Source organism: Gorilla gorilla, chromosome 3 (genome assembly GCF_029281585.2).
Source record: "Gorilla gorilla gorilla isolate KB3781 chromosome 3, NHGRI_mGorGor1-v2.1_pri, whole genome shotgun sequence".
NCBI lineage: Eukaryota > Metazoa > Chordata > Mammalia > Primates > Hominidae > Gorilla > Gorilla gorilla.
This window is the reverse complement of record NC_073227.2, coordinates 11,260,935-11,277,847: the sequence shown is the minus strand read 5'-3', so window position 1 is coordinate 11,277,847 and position 16,913 is coordinate 11,260,935. Positions and strand designations below refer to the sequence as shown.

Genomic DNA, 16,913 nt, shown 5'->3' with positions numbered 1-16,913 from the left:
GCTGGGACCACAGGCGCTCGCCACCACACCTGGCTAATTTTTTTTATCTTTAGTAGAGATGGTGTTTCACCATGTTCGCCAGGCTGATCTCGAACTCCTGACCTCAGGTGATCCGCCCGCCCAGGCCTCCCAAAGTGCTGGGATTACAGGTGTGAGCCCGGCCCCAACAAGCTTTTTTTAAATGGAGCCAGGCACATTGATGCTAAAGTTCATAGAGAACTACAAACATGAAATAGCCTGGGAAATACTGAGCTGGAAAAGCTATGAGGAGATAACAGCCCTACGAGATATTACAACATGTAGAGCCTCTAAAAATAACTAACTAAATGCAATAATGACACAAGTAAACAGAGAGGAAAGGAAGAGAAATTCCAGAAACAGACCCAAGTGCATACTGAAATTTACTGTAGGACAGGACGGGAACGGTGGCTCACGCCTGTAATCCCAGGACTTTGGGAGGCCAAGGTGGGCAGATCACCTGAGATTGGGAGTTTTGAGACCAGCCTGACCAACAAGGAGAAACCCTGTCTCTGCTAAAAATACAAAAAATTAACCGGGCGTGGTGGCAGCACCTGTAATCCCAGCTACTTGGGAGGCAGAGGCAGGAGAATCGCTTGAACCCAGGAGGCAGAGGTTGCAGTGAGCTGAGATCATGCCATTGTACTCCAGCCTGGGCAACAAGAGTGAAACTCTGTCTCAAAAAAAAAAAAAAAAAAGAAAGAAAGAAATTTATTGTAGGACAAAGGTGGCATCTTGAATCACTGGGACAAGATGATTTTATTTATTTATTTTTGTTTTTGTAGAAACAAGGTCTCATTATAAACCAGTCTGGAGTGCAATGGCACAATTATAGCTCATTGTAATCTCAAACACCTGGGCTCAAGTGATCCTCCTGCCTCAGCCTTCCAAGTGGCTGAGACTACTGGTGTGCACCACCATGCCCTGCTATTTAAAAAAAAAAATCTGTAGAGATGGGGTCTCACTATGTTGCCCAGGCTAGTCTCAAACTCCTGGGCTCAAATGATCCTCCTGCTTTGGCCTCCCAAAGTGCTGGGATCACAGGCATGAGCCATCACCCTCACACCTGGTCCAGGATGAACTTTCTAATAACTGGTGCTAAGGCCAGGCATGGTAGCTCACGTCTGTAATCCGAGCACTGTGGGAGGCTGAGGCAGGAGGATTGCTTTAGCCCAGGAGTTATTGCCAGCTAAGGCAATGTAGCAAGACCCTGTTTCTACTAAAAGAAAAAAAAAAAAAAAAATTAGCCAGCATGGTGGCACGTGCCTGTAATCCCAGCTACTCAGGAGGCTGAGGCGGGAGAATCACTTGAGCCCAGGAGTTCCAGGCTGCAGTGAGCTATGATCGCACCACCACACTCTAGCCTGGGTGACAGAGCAAGACCCTATACTCCACCTCCCAAAAAAAAGAATAAATAATAATAATGTGCTGGGACCACTCGTTAACCATTTGGAAAAAGAGAAATTGGATCCATATTTCACACCACAGAGAAGAAAAATTTCCAAACATATTAGGGATATAAATGAAAAAAAAGAAACTACACAAACACTGGAAGGCAGCATGGGTGTGTTCCTCTTTAATCACAATGTTAGTGTAAAGCTTTCTAACAATTACTTCAAAATCCAGAGGCAATAAAAAATCAAGAAGCTGACCGCATAAAAGGAAGAACATTTCCACCTGACTGAAAAGCATACACAAAGTCAAAAGACAACTTATGAACTGGGAGAGAATGTCTGCAGCATACTGCATGAGTAAAATGCTAATGTCCCTGCCATATAAAAAAATTCTTGGCCGGGTGCGGTGGCTCATGCCTGTAATCCCAGCACTTTAGGAGGCCAAGACAGGCGGATTGTGAGGTCAGGAGATTGAGACCATCCCGGCTAACACGGTGAAACCCCGTCTCTACTAAAGATATAAAAATTACCCGTTCATGGTAGTGGGCACCTGTAATCCCAGCTACTCAGGAGGTTGAAGCAGGAGAATGGCGTGACCCCGGGAGGTGGAGCTTGCAGTGAGCCGAGATTGCGCCACTGCACTCCAGCCTGGGCGACAGAGCAAGATTCCGTCTCAAAAAAAAAAAAAAAAAAAAAAATCTTAAATACAAAAGGGAAAAGACCAAAAACCTAGTAAGAAATGAGAAATAGGTATGAATAGAAAATTCATACACACAAAAAAGAAATAGCCCTTAACAATATATTGACCTCATTGTAATTAGAGGAGAAAAATGCAAATGAAAACTACACTGAGGGCTTACTGTAGCTAACGGATTGGCAACAGTTAAAAAGCCTGACAACATACTCTGTAAGCAAGGCTGTGGCCAAACAGGCACTCAGATGCTGCTGGTGGGTGGGCTGACTGGAGGGTTTGGAGAACTTGGACGTAGCTAGCAAAAAAACTATGAAAGCACTTACCTTTTTAAAAATTTTTATTTTATTTTTTTTTTGAGATAGGGTCTTGCTCTGTTGCCCAGACTGGAATGCAGTGGCGTGATCTTAACTCACTGCAACCTCCGCCTCCCAGGCTCAGGTGATCCTCCTGCATCGGTGTCTCCAGTAGCTGAGACTACAGGTGAGTGCCACCACACCCGACTAATTTTTGTATTTTTAGTAGAGACAGGGTTCCACATGTTGGCCAGGCTGGCCTCGAACTTCTGACCTCAAGTGATCTGCCTGCCTTGGCCTCTCAAAATGCTGGGATTATGGATGTGAGCCACCATGCCCAGCCTTAATTTTTTTTTTTTTTTTTTTTTGAGATGGAGTCTCACTCTGTTGCCAGGCTGGAGTGCAGTGGTGTGATCTCGGCTCACGGCAACCTCCACCTCCCCAGTTCAAGCAATTATCCTGCCTCAACCTCCTGAGTAGCTGGGATTATAGGCGTGCGCCACCACGCCGAACTGATTTTTGTATTTTTAGTAGAGACGGGGTTTCATGTTGGCCAGCATGGTCTCCATCTCCTGACCTCGTGATCTGCCTGCCTCGGCCTCCCAACATGTTGGGATAACAGGCGTGAGCCACCGTGCCCGGCTGCTTTAAATTTTAAGAGACAGGGTCTCACTCTGTCACCCAGGCTGGAGTGCAGTGGTGCAATCATGACTCACTGCAGCCCCAAACTCCTGGGCTCCAGCGATTCTCCTGCCTCAGCCTCCCAAGTAGCTGGGACTACAGGCGTGCACCACCATGCCCAGATAAGTGGCTTTTTTTTTTTAAGTAGAGATGGGGTCTTGCTACATTGCCCAGGCTGGTCTTAAATTCCCGGCCTCAGGTAATCCTCCTGCCTCAGCTTCCCAAAGTGTTGGGATTACAGGCGTGAGCCACCACACCAGGAACACACTTACCTTTTGACCCAGCCCTCTCTTTTCTGGGAAAGTGCTCCAAGGAAACACCTCCAAACAATATGGAAACACATATGCACACAAGTACTTACTGTAGCACTGGGTGTAATGATTAAAACAAAGCATTGAGTCCGGGCACGGTGGCTCACACCTGTAATCCCAGCACTTTGGGAGGCCAAGGTGGGCAGGTCACTTAAGGTCAGGAGTTCAAGGCCAATCTGGCCAACATGGTGAAACCTCATCTCTATTAAAAATACAAAAATTAGCCGGGTATGGTGGCACGTGCCTGAAATTTCAGCTACTTGGGAGGCTGAGGTGGGAGAATTGCTTCAACCTGGGGGGTGGAGGATGCAGTGAGCCGAGATTGCGCCATTGCACTCCAGCCTAGATGACAGAGTGAGACTCCACCTTAAAACAGAAACAAAAACAAAAAACCAAAGCATTAGAAACAACCTAAACGCTGGCACAAAGAAGAGTGACTGCAGAAATCATAGTACACTTTAAATGGAGTACTGTGTCGCTGTAGAAAGAATGAGGACAATCTCTGTGAACTGATGTGCAGTGATTCCCAGAATATATGAAGTAGAAAAAAACCCAGAAGTCACTATTATGTCTATAATATACTACCTTTTATGTAAAAAAGAAAAGCAAATAAGAAACTGATTAGTTACCTACAGGGAGTGGGTGGGAACAGATTAAAAAAAAGAGGAATTGGGTAGGGGAGAAAACAAATGGAACACAAATGGAAAAACGCAATCAGATGTGTTTTAAATGAATAACATAATTGTACTAAAGGTGAAAAGAACTACTTTAAGTCATTTGTAAATTCAGTGTTATCACCACACCCTGAGGCTAAAGACAAAAAGAACTGAACAAATACCAAAAGCACGCCCGGAGTTTTCCATCGGGGTAAGGGCAGGCACTTCTGAACCTTTTACCTGTGTTGTAGGACTCAGCAAGTCAGTAAAGCCACCATGGATGATGGGGTCCAGGTTCTTACTGTCTAAGGAGTTACAAAGGTGGACGGGGAAGGGAGAACGCTCACTGTAGCACAGGACTGGGGCTGGGATATCTGTGGGAACTCACGGCTTGTACATAGCAATTAGTGTGTGTAGGTGGCAGGCGCTCGTGTGCACATACATGCTCACAGCCCCACTCCTCCTGCTCTGCGGACTGAGAGGGCCTAAAAGCAATGCCATATGGCAGTGTCCAGGTCTGGGTTTCTGAACACCACTGTTGAAGAAAGAGGAGGGCTCCTTGGAGAAATGGCTGGTTCAGGGCTGGGAGAGAGAAGACACGAGATGAGCCCGGAGCATCGAACCATGACAGAAGGTATAAAATGCTTAAAGGCTGGTAGGGCCGCATCAAATGGTCTAAGGAAAAAGCCATTCCGAGGGGGCTCCCACTGACCGAATCTCAGACAATTAAAACAGCAACATAAGGAGTGTTCGTAAAAGATTCTCATCTATAGCATCAAGTAAAACTTCGTGGATCCATCCTGATATAACTAAATGAATGAAAAAAACATGGGGTTGGAAAGCTCTTCCTACAGTTGAATGGCAAGTAACAAATATAGAAAGAATAATATTAGAAAATTCACCATTTGGGCCAGGGGTGGCAGCTCACGCCTGTAATCCCAGCACTTTGGGAGGCTGAGGCAGGCGGATCAACTGAGGTCGGGAGTTTGAGACCAGCCTGACCAACAAGGTGAAATCCCATCTCTACTACATAAAATTAGCCGGGTGTGGTGGTGCATGCCTGTAATCCCAGCTACTTGAGAGGCTGAGGCAGGAGAATCGCTTGAACCCGGGAAGCGGAGGTTGTGGTGAGCTGAGATCGTGCCACTGCACTCCAGCCTGGACAACAAGAGCAAAACTCCGTCTCAAAAAAAAAAAAAAAAAAAAAAATCACCATATGACAAACAACACAGTAATAAACATTTCCGGCAAGAATCATTAATGGATGCTACAACTAGTCGGTGAATGTTCGATAAAAACAGGATACTCATTTCCCCATAAGACACTTACTAATTAGCAAAGGAGAAATATTAACTTGACCGTAGTGAAAATGGGCAGACCAGCTCAACCCAGGATCAGAGTTCCCATCCCCAGTGATGGGACAGACACCATCACCCACTTCCTGGTGGGATATACCAACAGGGACTGGCCACATCAGTGGTGTTGCCGCCAAAACATGGAATCTGAACCTGACTAGGAAGACATGGGGCATGCACCCTGACCAAGGGATCCTCTAAAAAATAAATGCGCTGCACTCTTCAAAAAAGTCAAGGTCATGAAAAACAGAGAAACCGATCCAAAGGAAAGGAAATTAAAGAGATACGACATGGGATCCTGGATTGGATCCCACGTCAGGAGAAACAACAAGAGCTTTTTTTTTTTTTTTTTTTTTTTTTTTGCTATAAAGCATGTTAAAAGGACAATTGGAGAAACATGAGTAAGGTCTACAATTAAGAGAATAGCATTGGATCAGTGTCATCTTCTTCATTTTGATCACTGTACTGTGGTTTTATAAGTGTCTTTATCTTGAGGAAATATACATGGAAGTATTTTAGGTTAAAGGGGTATCATGCATGAAGTGACTCTCCTTCTGTCCAGAAAAATAACAGAGAGAGGAAGAGAGAATGACGAAGCAAACATGGGAAATACTGACGTTGGGGAACTAAAGTTGGGGAACTGGAGGGGGTAGAAATCCTCTCTCTCTCTATATATATATTTTTTGAGATGGAGTCTCTCTGTCACCCAGGCTGGAGTGCAACGGCACGATCTTGGCCCACTGCAATCTCTGCCTCCTGGGTTCAAGCGATTCTCCTGCCTCAGCCTCCCCAAGTAGCTAGGATTACAGGTGCACCACCAAGCCCAGCTAATTTTTTTTGTTATTTTTAGTAGAGACAGGGTTTCACCATGTTGGCCAGGCTGGTCTCGAACTCTTAACCTCTGGTGATCTGCCCACCTTGGCCTCACAAAGTGCTGGGATTACAGGTGTGAGCCACCACGCCTGGCCCCTCTACGCTCTTTTCTACAGGAGGGAGGCCACATGGCGAGAGCATGCCAAACCCAGTGTTTTCCTATACTAGCACATCACACATGGAAAACCAGGCATCGCTCAGAAATACCTTCCCGCTATTCTGTATTTACCAATTGAATTGTTGACTCTGTCTCCTTTCTTCTTCTTATTTTTCTTGTTCTTGCCCTTTGGCTGAGGGGACTCTGCCAGCACCAGCTTGTTGTTCTGCTGATGCTCACCGGGAGAGGTGGGCTCCACAGGGGTTGGGTTTGACTTTTCGTCCTTGATGTGGTTCAGCTGCTTTTTGTTATTGTTATTACTGTTGACTTTTCTCTCCTCTCTTTTCTGCTCTGTGATGGACGTGAGGTCGACCGCCTTAGCCTTTGACTCAGTCTGGGCCCGGGGCTTGGACTGCCCCTCTGTGGCCTTGGGGGGCTCTGTGGGCCGCCTCGCTGGCTCGCTGCTGGCCTTGCTGGTCTGCCTCAGCTTCTGCTTGCCATTTCCTTCTTTATGGTGCTGCATGATGTCGAAGAAAAAAGAGAGTGGCTCATGCTGCTTCCCATTCACCTCCTTGGGGAGGAGAAATTTGGAGTCTCTGGTGTCGACGGGGTCTGCAGCATCCCCATCAGCCCCTAGCCCTGGCCTGGGCTCTGAGTGGTTCATATGCCTGGACGGGGAGTGAGAAGAGGTTTCTGGTTCTTCAGTTTGCTCTAGTGAGCCATTGTGGATGTTTTCAGAGTTAGGAACAGACTCTGTTGCTGCCTGGAAATTTCTAGTGAGCATGTCCAACTTGGGGCAGTCTTTACTTGGCCTCTCCTTCTTCTTCTTTTTTACAGCTCTTAGCTTCTGAAGCTCCTGAAGCCGCTGAAATTCCTCCTTGAAACGATCCTCCTCTTCTTCCTCATCCTCCTCCTCCTCCCGCCGCCTCTGCTCCTCCTGGAGGTGCAGGTGCTCCCGGGCCCTGGCCTCTGCTTCTAGGCGAGCTTTCTCCTCCAGCTGCCAATGCAAAAAGAAGGCAATTTAAGACTACAGTGAGTGATAAAAATTAAGTCATACAGAAAAACTAAGATAATTTTAAAAACGAATCACATATGGAACATAAACTCTGAAGAGGCTGTAATAAATCAAAATTTAACACCCACCCACCTCCAATTCTCTTACTCTGCAGGATTGTTAAACTTCATCTATTTACTAAAGTATATGCTTACTTATTTGTGTGTGTGGCGGGGGGGGGCGGTGGTAGTTAACAAAAAATTCCCGATAGTCTTTGACCTGGTGCTAAACACAGTAACCAAGGACAAAGCAGCTGCAAAGCACACATCCAGGGAGTCAGCTACCCCCTCACAGGTGTGGCAGGGCATCATGCCGCCTGGCCGAGTGGATGATGTAACCAATACCACAGACTGCCCGGGCAGTACTGAGGCTGTACATGTGCGCCAGAACTCTGGGCAAACCCACCTTTCCAGGCGAAGGCTAATGCATTCACTTGAACAGGGAATGTAAGAAATGTGCACCAGGCCGGTGCAGTGGCTCACACCTGTGATCCTAGGAGTTCGAGAGCAGCCTGGGCAACATGACAAAACCCCGTCTCTATAAAAAGTATCAAAATTAGCTGGATGTGGTGGTGCACGACTGTGGTCCCAGCTATTTGGGAAGCTGAGGTGAGAATCGCTTGAAGCCAGGAGGTTGAGGCTGCAATGAGCTGTGACGGCACAACAAAAAGCAATGTGTAGTAAAGAACTAGAAATTCCTTCTTCCCACCCTAGCAGATAAACAAAAGTGCCATATATTTTCACTAGTGTGACAGAGCAAATGACTCACTATCCAACTTGATGGAAAATTAATTTTCATCCCAAGTAAAGACAGCATTTGAGTAGTGATACACACATACTCCAGGGGCACAAATGGAAACTGTTCTTTGTGTTCAGAAAACAGATGAGAGTCATCAGTGTTAGGAGCACGGCTCCACCCACCACCAACCTTCAGAAATGCTGGGGCTTATGAGAAACTCTGCCAAAAGTATTTCTCCTAGAGAAATAGAAAAGTACTCCCCAAGTGTAAATTATTTTTCACAATATTTTAAACAGGCAAATTGACTTGTCTTTTGAAAAACTTAAAAATTATGATAAAAATTTAACAATGGTATGTTATTAAAAATTTCATTTGACAATTCAAGTAAAAATTATTTAACATCCTTTTCCGCTTGTATGTCAGGAGCAGCACCCAGCAGCCACCTTGTGGATGGGTCCTGCAGTCCAGTGTCTAGAGTGAGCTGTGGGGCTGCACTGCAGCAGAGGAAAGACCAGCTCCATCAGGACACTCGCTGGCACACACTGGCCAGTTGGCGTCCTCTCAGAGCTGATCTAAATCCAGCACGCGTGCCTTGTCAATATACGGACAAATAACAAGCATGTGAGGGCAGGTGCCCTGGTCTCCAGCAGAACGGCTGCCCCAGCACAGGCCCCCGGTTTGGACCTGCTACGGGACAGAGTCCATAGGTCAACTATTGCTGTCCCTTCAACAACCAGCCAGCCAGTGAGCCTCAACACACATCTGTGAGCTGCTCTGTAAAATGGGTGCAGCGTAGAAAGCACCAGGAGGTGGTCCCTCAAGGTGGGACTGGGTGCTGGGCAGGGCCTATGACGTCAGCCTCTAAGGTTCAGCTGGGCCTCAAGTCTGGATTCAGACCACCTGCAAGGTCAGAAGGCAAAAGCCTGGGGTGGAGAGTACCCTGAAAACTCAGGAAGGCGTCCCAGAGGCCTCCAGTGAATCCCAATGGGAGGTCTCAGGGCCTTGGACCATCGTGGGGACCCCAATGCTGGACACTCCTGAATGGAGGACACACTGTGTTCTCTGCACTCCAGCAGTCTCTAGTCTTCTGGGGCACAGAACAAGGCTTCTCCCCCAAAGCCTCCCAATCAGGCCCAATAGTCAGTCTAAATCTACTTTAGGACTGCGAGGTATGAGCAGAGCTCTTGAGGGTAGAACAATCACAACAGCTAAGATACAAGTAACAACACAGGACATCGGGCCCACCCTCTGGTCCACTGTGGGATCGTCCTCTTCCTCACCTTTTTGCCTGACCATGCTGCAGACAGAAACCTGGCCTCTTCCCAAGACCACTGTCCTACTGTCAGAACCCCAGGAACCTACAAGTTCCCTCTGCATGCAGCCCACATCTACTCACTGAGGTCTGGTTCTTGGAGCCTGACACTTTTAGGGAGCTGAAACCAGAAGGGTCTTTGGAACTGCTCCAGCATAGGGGCATTTAGACAATCCTCCAAGAGAAAAAAGTTGTCTTTTTTTTTGAGACAGTCTCACTCTGTCACCCAGGCTGGAGGGCAGTGGCATAATCTCAGCTCACTGCAACCTCCACCTCTGAGGTTCAAGTGATCCTCCCACCTGAGCCTCCTGAGTAGCTGGGACTACAGGCGTACACCACCATGACTGGCTAACGTTTTTTGTATTTGACATTTGCTTTTTGTGACACACCATGCCCTCTGGTAAGGAGGGAACTGCTCATGTCTTCCCATGAAGACTTATTTTCCTCCCCTCTAATCAATGCCATGTGCTGGTCTTCATCTGGAACAGCAGTGGGACAAGAGGAGCATGGGGGACATGCTCAGACCTGAGTCCAGAAGACTTCCCTGTGCCAAGTGCCCCGCCCCAGTCTCATATCAAAGACACTTCTACACCCACAGGCCCCAAAAGCCCACCTGGGCCTTTCTTCTATCATCTCTACAGTTGATGGCTCCTTTCTTCGAAAAGAACGTTCTCCAACAGATAAAGCTGGAGTGTCTGCTGCTGCCCTCATGATGTCCAGCACAAGAACAAACCCATTCTACAAAAGGGGAAGTAATTTCCCGAAAACACAAAGTTAAGTTTTTTACCAGTCTCCAGTTCAGGCCACCAAGTTGTGGGCAAGTGAACACACGTCAGAGCCCCGACCTCCTGTGGCTCAGCCCTGCCTAGAGACTGGCGTGGCACGGCACCCTCAAATGCCCTCAGACCTGGCGCCTCCAGGTGCTGAGAACTGTCACTTGCCTTCCTTTGCTTATGCCTTGCTCGCTTCGCTGCACGCGTGCTGCTCACTGGTTTGGTTTCGGAGCTATTTATAAACTGCAACAAATCCTCCACCCTCCGATGGTCAACGACGCTTTCCCTTTCTGAGATCTGGTCCATTTTTTTAGGTTGCTCTTCTTTCCTCTTGGTCAGCCGTAAGCGAAGCTTTTCCCTCATTTCTGCATAATTTCTACTTGTTGGTGCAGCTGGAGGCTGAGAAAAACAACAAAGTTATGCTTAAGTTTTAAAAATTTTGAATATAATAAATTTCAGACCACACCTCCAAAAATTAACTGTTTTATTACTCAAGTAGTATATATTTGTTGTGAAAAATAAGGAAATACAACAACCAGCAGAAAAAGAGAAAAACCTATCAGTAAGTCACCCAAAAGTGGCATTTTGATACCTAGTCTCAAATTTTACATATTCATGAAAAACCTGGTAAAGCATGTATAGCTATGCACATAAGTGGATTTTTTAAACTGAAAAGGAAACAATTACAAATCCTGATTAATATATTTTATTTATTTATTTATTTACTTATTTTTGAGACAGGGTCTTGCTCTGTCACCCAGGTTGGAGTGCAGTGGTGCAATCATAGCTCACTGCAGCCTTGACCTCCTGGGCTCAAGCAGGGGTGTGCTGTCACACTCAGCTAATTTTCTTTATTTTTTGTAGAGACAGGGTGTCCTGTGTCGCCCAAGCTGGTCTTCAATTCCTGGGCTCAAGAGATCCTCCCTTAGCCTCCCAAAGTGCTGGTATTACAGGCATGAGCCACTATGCTTGGCCTCTACCTGTTATTTAACATGGTGTGAATATCTTTTCATGTCAATAAATGTGTCTGTAGTATCTTTCCATCCATTTGTGGGTTTCCTTTTTGGTGCCAAAAAAAAAAGCCCTGAATCCTACTGCCAAATTTCTTGCTATAAAAACATGTGCACATTTTAGGAAATGCAAACAGAGCTAAAGCAGAAAAAGAACAACTATAAGCCCCTGCTATTCCTGCCACCCATCCCTCTTAAACTGCGGGTGATAATTGGTTGTATAAATTAAATCACAGCTCTGGAAAGATGGACAAGTATGTGTGTGTACCAACGCCCTCTGTATTCAAACAAGAGAAACCCAACTGCACACACACAACCCTGTTGTCGCTGGCTACAATGTTCCACCATACGGATACACCATGGTTAACAACCTCCTACCAATGGGTATTCAGTAGGAATACCTCACCGCTGATTTACCAGTTACCTTAAAAACCACCAAGTAAAAATGAAGAAAAAAATCATTATGGCTAAATCTTTGGGCATATATTTTTCTTTGTTTCTTTACGATGGATATACCCTAGAAGTGGAATATACCCCGAATTCAACCTAGTACAGAATTTTTGCAAAGGAGCCCGTGTGTTGCACACTTCCCACATCATGATGCGCTGACCTCATGCACTCACCCCGCCGTGCCCAAAGAATTCGCAGTAGCAGCAGTCGCAGTACTTGCCCTCCTTCTGGTTGGTGGAGGTCGAGGTGCTGGAGCTGTGCTCAGAGCAGCTGTCCTCATCTGCACTCTCGTCCCCATCATCCTGCTGTGGGTCGTAGACACCATTCTCGCAGCGGTGCCCTTCGCAGTCAGGGTCACTGCAAAACCGCATACAAGCTCATCAGCAAGTGGCCGGCCCCGGGAGGCAATGACTCACATTGTTGCGCATGACCACCCACTGTCCTGCCCATTTCACAGACAAGAGGCAGCGCAGAGGGTGCATAGCCCCAGGGTTCCTAGGGAGTCATACACAAGCAGCAAAGGGCTCACGTGGGAGGCATGGCGTGTGCGCATGCATGCAGGCGGTCCCTCAAAGTGCTCACAGAGCGCCACTGAACAGGAACACGTAGTCTCTCCAATGACTCCTTCTGAGACTGTCCCTGCCACCACAGCTTCCATACTAAGGGGCTTCGAGAAGGGGTATAGCTTCAAACAGGCGAGTTCAAAGGTAACAGAATTTGTCTTAAAAAGAAAGTCTGGCCAGGTGCAGTGGCTCACGTCTGTACTCCCAGCACTCTGGGAGGCTGAGGAAGGTGGATCCCGAGGTCAGGAGTTCGACATCAGCCTGGCCAACATGGTGAAACCCCATCTCTACTAAAAATACAAAAATTAGCCAGGCACGGTGGCGTATGCCTGTAGTCTCACTACTTGGGAGGCTGAGGCAGGATAATCGCTTGAACCCAGGAGGTGGAGGTTGCAGTGAGCTAAGATCGCGCCACTGCACTTCAGCCTGGGTGACAGAGTGAGATTCTGTCTCAGAGGAAAAAAAAAAAACAAAAAACACACCTGTTGAGTGTTTATTGTATTGTGTTTTTACTATATACACATTTCATTCATTTTCTTCTGATTCCACCCTAGGTATAACAAATACAACTTATACAACGAGTAAAAAACAATGCACACCCCCGATGCTGTCAGTGTTTAGGCGTAGTTGGCCCACCTATCCATGGCGGCCCACGGCCCCTGCTCTTCCCTCTGCAGAACTACAGGCTGAGATGGGAGCCCCCTCTACCCATGGCCTCTGCTGGGGACATCCCTGCATTCCCTCAGCATTTCATTAGACTTTTCCACTGCATGGTCCCAGGGGAGTTTCTGTAGCTGTGTTAGTGAGGCATAACACCCATTTTCCAAAATGCTCCCACGTCCCCAGTCAGGACTTGGCTCACCTGCAGACACTTGGAGGGGCGCTAATGGTGCCATCTGTGGCCGGGGGCAGGGGTGCAGGACAGAAACTCTTGCGTGTGTCCACAAACCCAGGAGCTGTGGTTGCTGTTTTGGGGAATGATGGGGCTGCAAGATTTGCAAGGTGAGGTGTGGAGGCAGGTGAGAGCGCAGCAGGTGACAGCGCAGCAGGCGAGAGCGCTGGGAGTGGGGCCAAGCCCGTGGGGCTGTTCCTCGGGGCGGCTGGGGCCGAATGTCTGTGGTCCTCCTTGCTGATGCCATGAAACACGTCACCTGCATTTAGAGAGGTGAGAGTCACTGCCAAGTTTTTGTTTCAAAAATGTTCAAACCTGTAGAAAATCTGAAAGAACACACAAAGAGTACCCATTCATCCTTCACCTTGCTTCATCATCACGACCTAATATTCTGTCATATTTATAAACTTTATTTCTTACATGCACACACACTTTTTAGCCGAATGTCTGCAAGTTGCACTCACCTCTGAACACTTCGGTATGAACTCCTCAGAACATCGACAGTTTGGTTTTTTAAAAAAATTTCTTGGCCGGGCGTGGTGGCTCATGCCTGTAATCCCAGCACTTTGGGAGGCCGAGGCTGGTGGATCATGAGGTCAGGAGATCGAGACCAGCCTGACTAACACAGTGAAACCGCGTCTCTACTAGAAATACAAAAAATTAGCTGGGCGTGGTGGCACGTACCTGTAGTCCCAGCTATGCGGGAGGCTGATGCAGGAGGATCACAGATCGCACCACTGCACTCCAGCAGCCTGGGTGACGGAGCAAGACTCCGTCTCAAAGAAAAAAAAAAATCACCTTTTTCTTTTTTAAGAGACAGGGTCTCACTATGTTGTCCAGGCTGGTCTTGAACCCCTGGGCTCAAGCAATCCTCTCACCAGGGCCACCTAAAGTGCTGGGACTACAGGTGTGAGCCACTGTACCGAGCTTTTTACTTAAAAATTTCCTCCCTTCTCTCTCCTCTCTTTTCTTTTCTTTCTTTCCCTCCCTCCCTCCCTCTCTCTTTTTTTGACATTTTGCTGAATACCATGATCACCTCACTGGCATTTAACACTGACAGGATACTCTCATCTAAGGTATAACCTATATTCCATTTTCCAATTTCGTTCACATGTCCATTATAGCTTTCCCACTAACCCAGCCTCTTCCAACCCTTTTCTCTTTTCACAAGACTTAACATTTTTAATAGGCCACCTGTCTGCCAATTTGGATTTGTCTTGTCTTGGTAGATTTAGATAAAATGTTCTGGGCACAAATCCTGCAAATATTACGTTGGATCCTTCTGAGTTTGTGGCAATGGGATGCACCCAGTGTCTCTCTGTTTCATGGTGGTGTGCGTGGCACTGTCTGCTAGGTTCCTCCAGAGTCTGGCATCCACCATTCCTTTGTAATCTGTCAGTACCCAGTGATAAGGGTTTGGTTGTGTCCCCACACAAATCTCATCTTGAATTTTGTTCCCATAATCCCCTCGTGTGGTGGAAGGGACCCAGTGGAAATAACTGAAGCGTGGGGACGGTTTCCCCCATGCTGTTCTAGTGATAGTGAGTGAGTTCTCACGAGAGCTGATGGTTTTATAAGGGGCTTCCCCCTTCGCCGTGTACTCATTCTCTCCCCCGTGAAGAGGTGCTTTCCACCATGATTGTAAATTTCCTGAAGCCTCCCTAGCCATGTGGAACTGTGAGTCAATTAAAACTCTTTCCTTTATAAATCATCCAGTCTTGGGTATTTCTTCATAGCAGTGTGAGAATTGATTAATACAGGCGCCCATCATCCCGCTGTAATCTGTCAGTACCCTATGGGTGCTGCTTTTGAACAGTAGAAATACTCCATTCCCCAAACTGATATCCCTTGTTAACCTCCATGAATGCTGCATACTTGTACCAGCTGTTACCCTGGGGGCGCAGCATGCTGACTTGCCACTCCTATCCTTCTTACACATTTAGAGGAGGTGTGCTTTTAGAAGAAGGAGCTTCCCACCCTATTGCTGTGTTTGAGCATCCCAATCCTTATGGATTCTTGACTTTATTTGTATGCTATAGTCAAACTTTTTTTTTTTTTTTTTTTTTTTTTTTTTAGAGACGAGGTCTCACTATGTTGCCCAGGCTAGTCTCAAACTCCCAGGCTTAAGCAACCCTCCCCTCTCAGCCTCCTCATTCCTTTTAATGCTCAACCTGTCCCAGCTTTGGCTAGTGAGGCCTCCTCGAGCCAGCTACTGAGTTGCAATTGGTCTCTGATCACATTATTGCTTTTGGGCCCCCTAAGTGACAGCCAGGGGCTGTACCCTAGGCTGGGTGACAGGCAGCCCTGTCAGCTCACATCTGCTCAGCATTTTCCTAAAGCAGCTTCTGAGCAATCTTGCCACATGCTCAGAAAGCAATGACCTCCTAGCCTGGCCAACATGGTGAAACCCCGTCTCTACCAAAAAATACAGAAATTAGCCGTGCGTGGTGGTGGGCACCTATAGTCCCAACTACTTGGGAGGCTGAGGTGGGAGAATCGCTTGAACCCAAGAGGCAGAGGCTGTAATGAGCTGAGACTGCACCGCTGCACTCCAGCCTGGGCGAACAAGAGTGAGACCCTAACTCAAAAAAAAAAAAAAAAAAAGACAGCAATAACCTCTTCCTATCACAGAAGAACAGAAACAGAGACAAAAGCAAGACAGTGCAGCGAAGCCCCAGAGGAATCTAGCACAACAGCTAAAATTCTAATCAAAGTCCTAGGGGATCAGCTCTCTGTGTGTGAGCATTTTTGGGCAGTTAATTACACTTACGCCTCTAGCTAGGCCAAGTAAAAGGCAGTTACAAAGATGAGTTACAAAGACGAGAAGTCAGTAAGCCCAGCCTTCCTGCAGACCCCGAGGGCCAGTGAGCCTTCAAGCCTTACCTACTGAAGGAGGTCTCTTGGATGACACTCTGAACTGGCTGTTGCTGGACTGCACTGTGGTAGCTGTGCAGGACACAGAGGACGTGGCTGATGACGTGGCCATGACAACTTTATTTGCTTCCATAAAAGCATCTTGGAAATTGTATAAACATTTCTTTTTTGCAGCATTCTTTTTCTCTTTACTATCCGAGACTGCAGGTGTTTCATTGCTAGATGGAGGTGGAAGAGCTTCCGGTCTTGTTTCTGAGAGCGTTGGCCCTAATATTTCACTCCCTTTAAAGAAGAACAGGAAAATTAAGGCTTCTGACAGCAATCATACTTAGCTAAACCCTAAAAGACATGCTGATGACTGAACACTTGATACTGGGGGTGCTACTGAAGTCAGGATCCCACTGGGATGACACTAAGTCAATTAGCTTTTAATCTAAGAAAAAATTGTATTGAGCACCTACTATGTGCCAATTCCTGTGCTAGGTGCTTTCCAAAGTTACGTAAAGTCTTAAAATTACTTTCTGAGGTTGGTACTATTACTCCCATCCTAAGAAGATGAAGAAACTGAGGCTCAGAGAGGCCAAGCAACTTGCCCAAGGTCACACAGCTAGAAATCCTTTCTAAGCACAGATCAGGATGTCAAGTCTAGCCTGCTGTTCTGGCACATGCAGGGGTTGGGTGTGGGGCTGCCAGGAGCTCTGGCCGCAGGAAGACAGAGATGAGGAGTAGGTACCAGCCCCTTTCCAGGTGCCCCTGACCCTGCGACTGAAGTAACAGCTGGGCCTCAGTGGCTGAGGCAGCTGGGGAGTAAGCAGCTAGTAAAGGGGAGAGAGGCCACGTGGCGCCAATGCAGTAACCAGAGGAAGGAGTGTGAG

General features: G+C 47.1%; 1 protein-coding gene across 6 annotated transcripts in view; it reads right to left on the bottom strand.

The window, feature by feature from the left end:
* Nucleotides 1-16,913, bottom strand: part of FAM193A (family with sequence similarity 193 member A) — a 195,489-nt gene that overhangs the window by 25,491 nt on the left and 153,085 nt on the right. For 4 of the 6 annotated variants that reach the window (XM_031010479.3, XM_031010478.3, XM_055384380.2 and 1 more), the window contains 5 exons: nucleotides 16,048-16,320; nucleotides 13,135-13,423; nucleotides 11,883-12,066; nucleotides 10,418-10,648; nucleotides 6,505-7,369 (listed from right to left, as the gene is read on the bottom strand). In XM_031010479.3, the coding sequence (XP_030866339.3) occupies nucleotides 6,505-7,369; nucleotides 10,418-10,648; nucleotides 11,883-12,066; nucleotides 13,135-13,423; nucleotides 16,048-16,320 (1,842 nt within the window). Of the gene's footprint in view, nucleotides 1-3,176; nucleotides 3,758-6,504; nucleotides 7,370-10,417; nucleotides 10,649-11,882; nucleotides 12,067-13,134; nucleotides 13,424-16,047; nucleotides 16,321-16,913 lie in introns of those variants that run through there. The other 2 variants (XM_055384378.2, XM_063705032.1) reach the window with 2 other exon arrangements.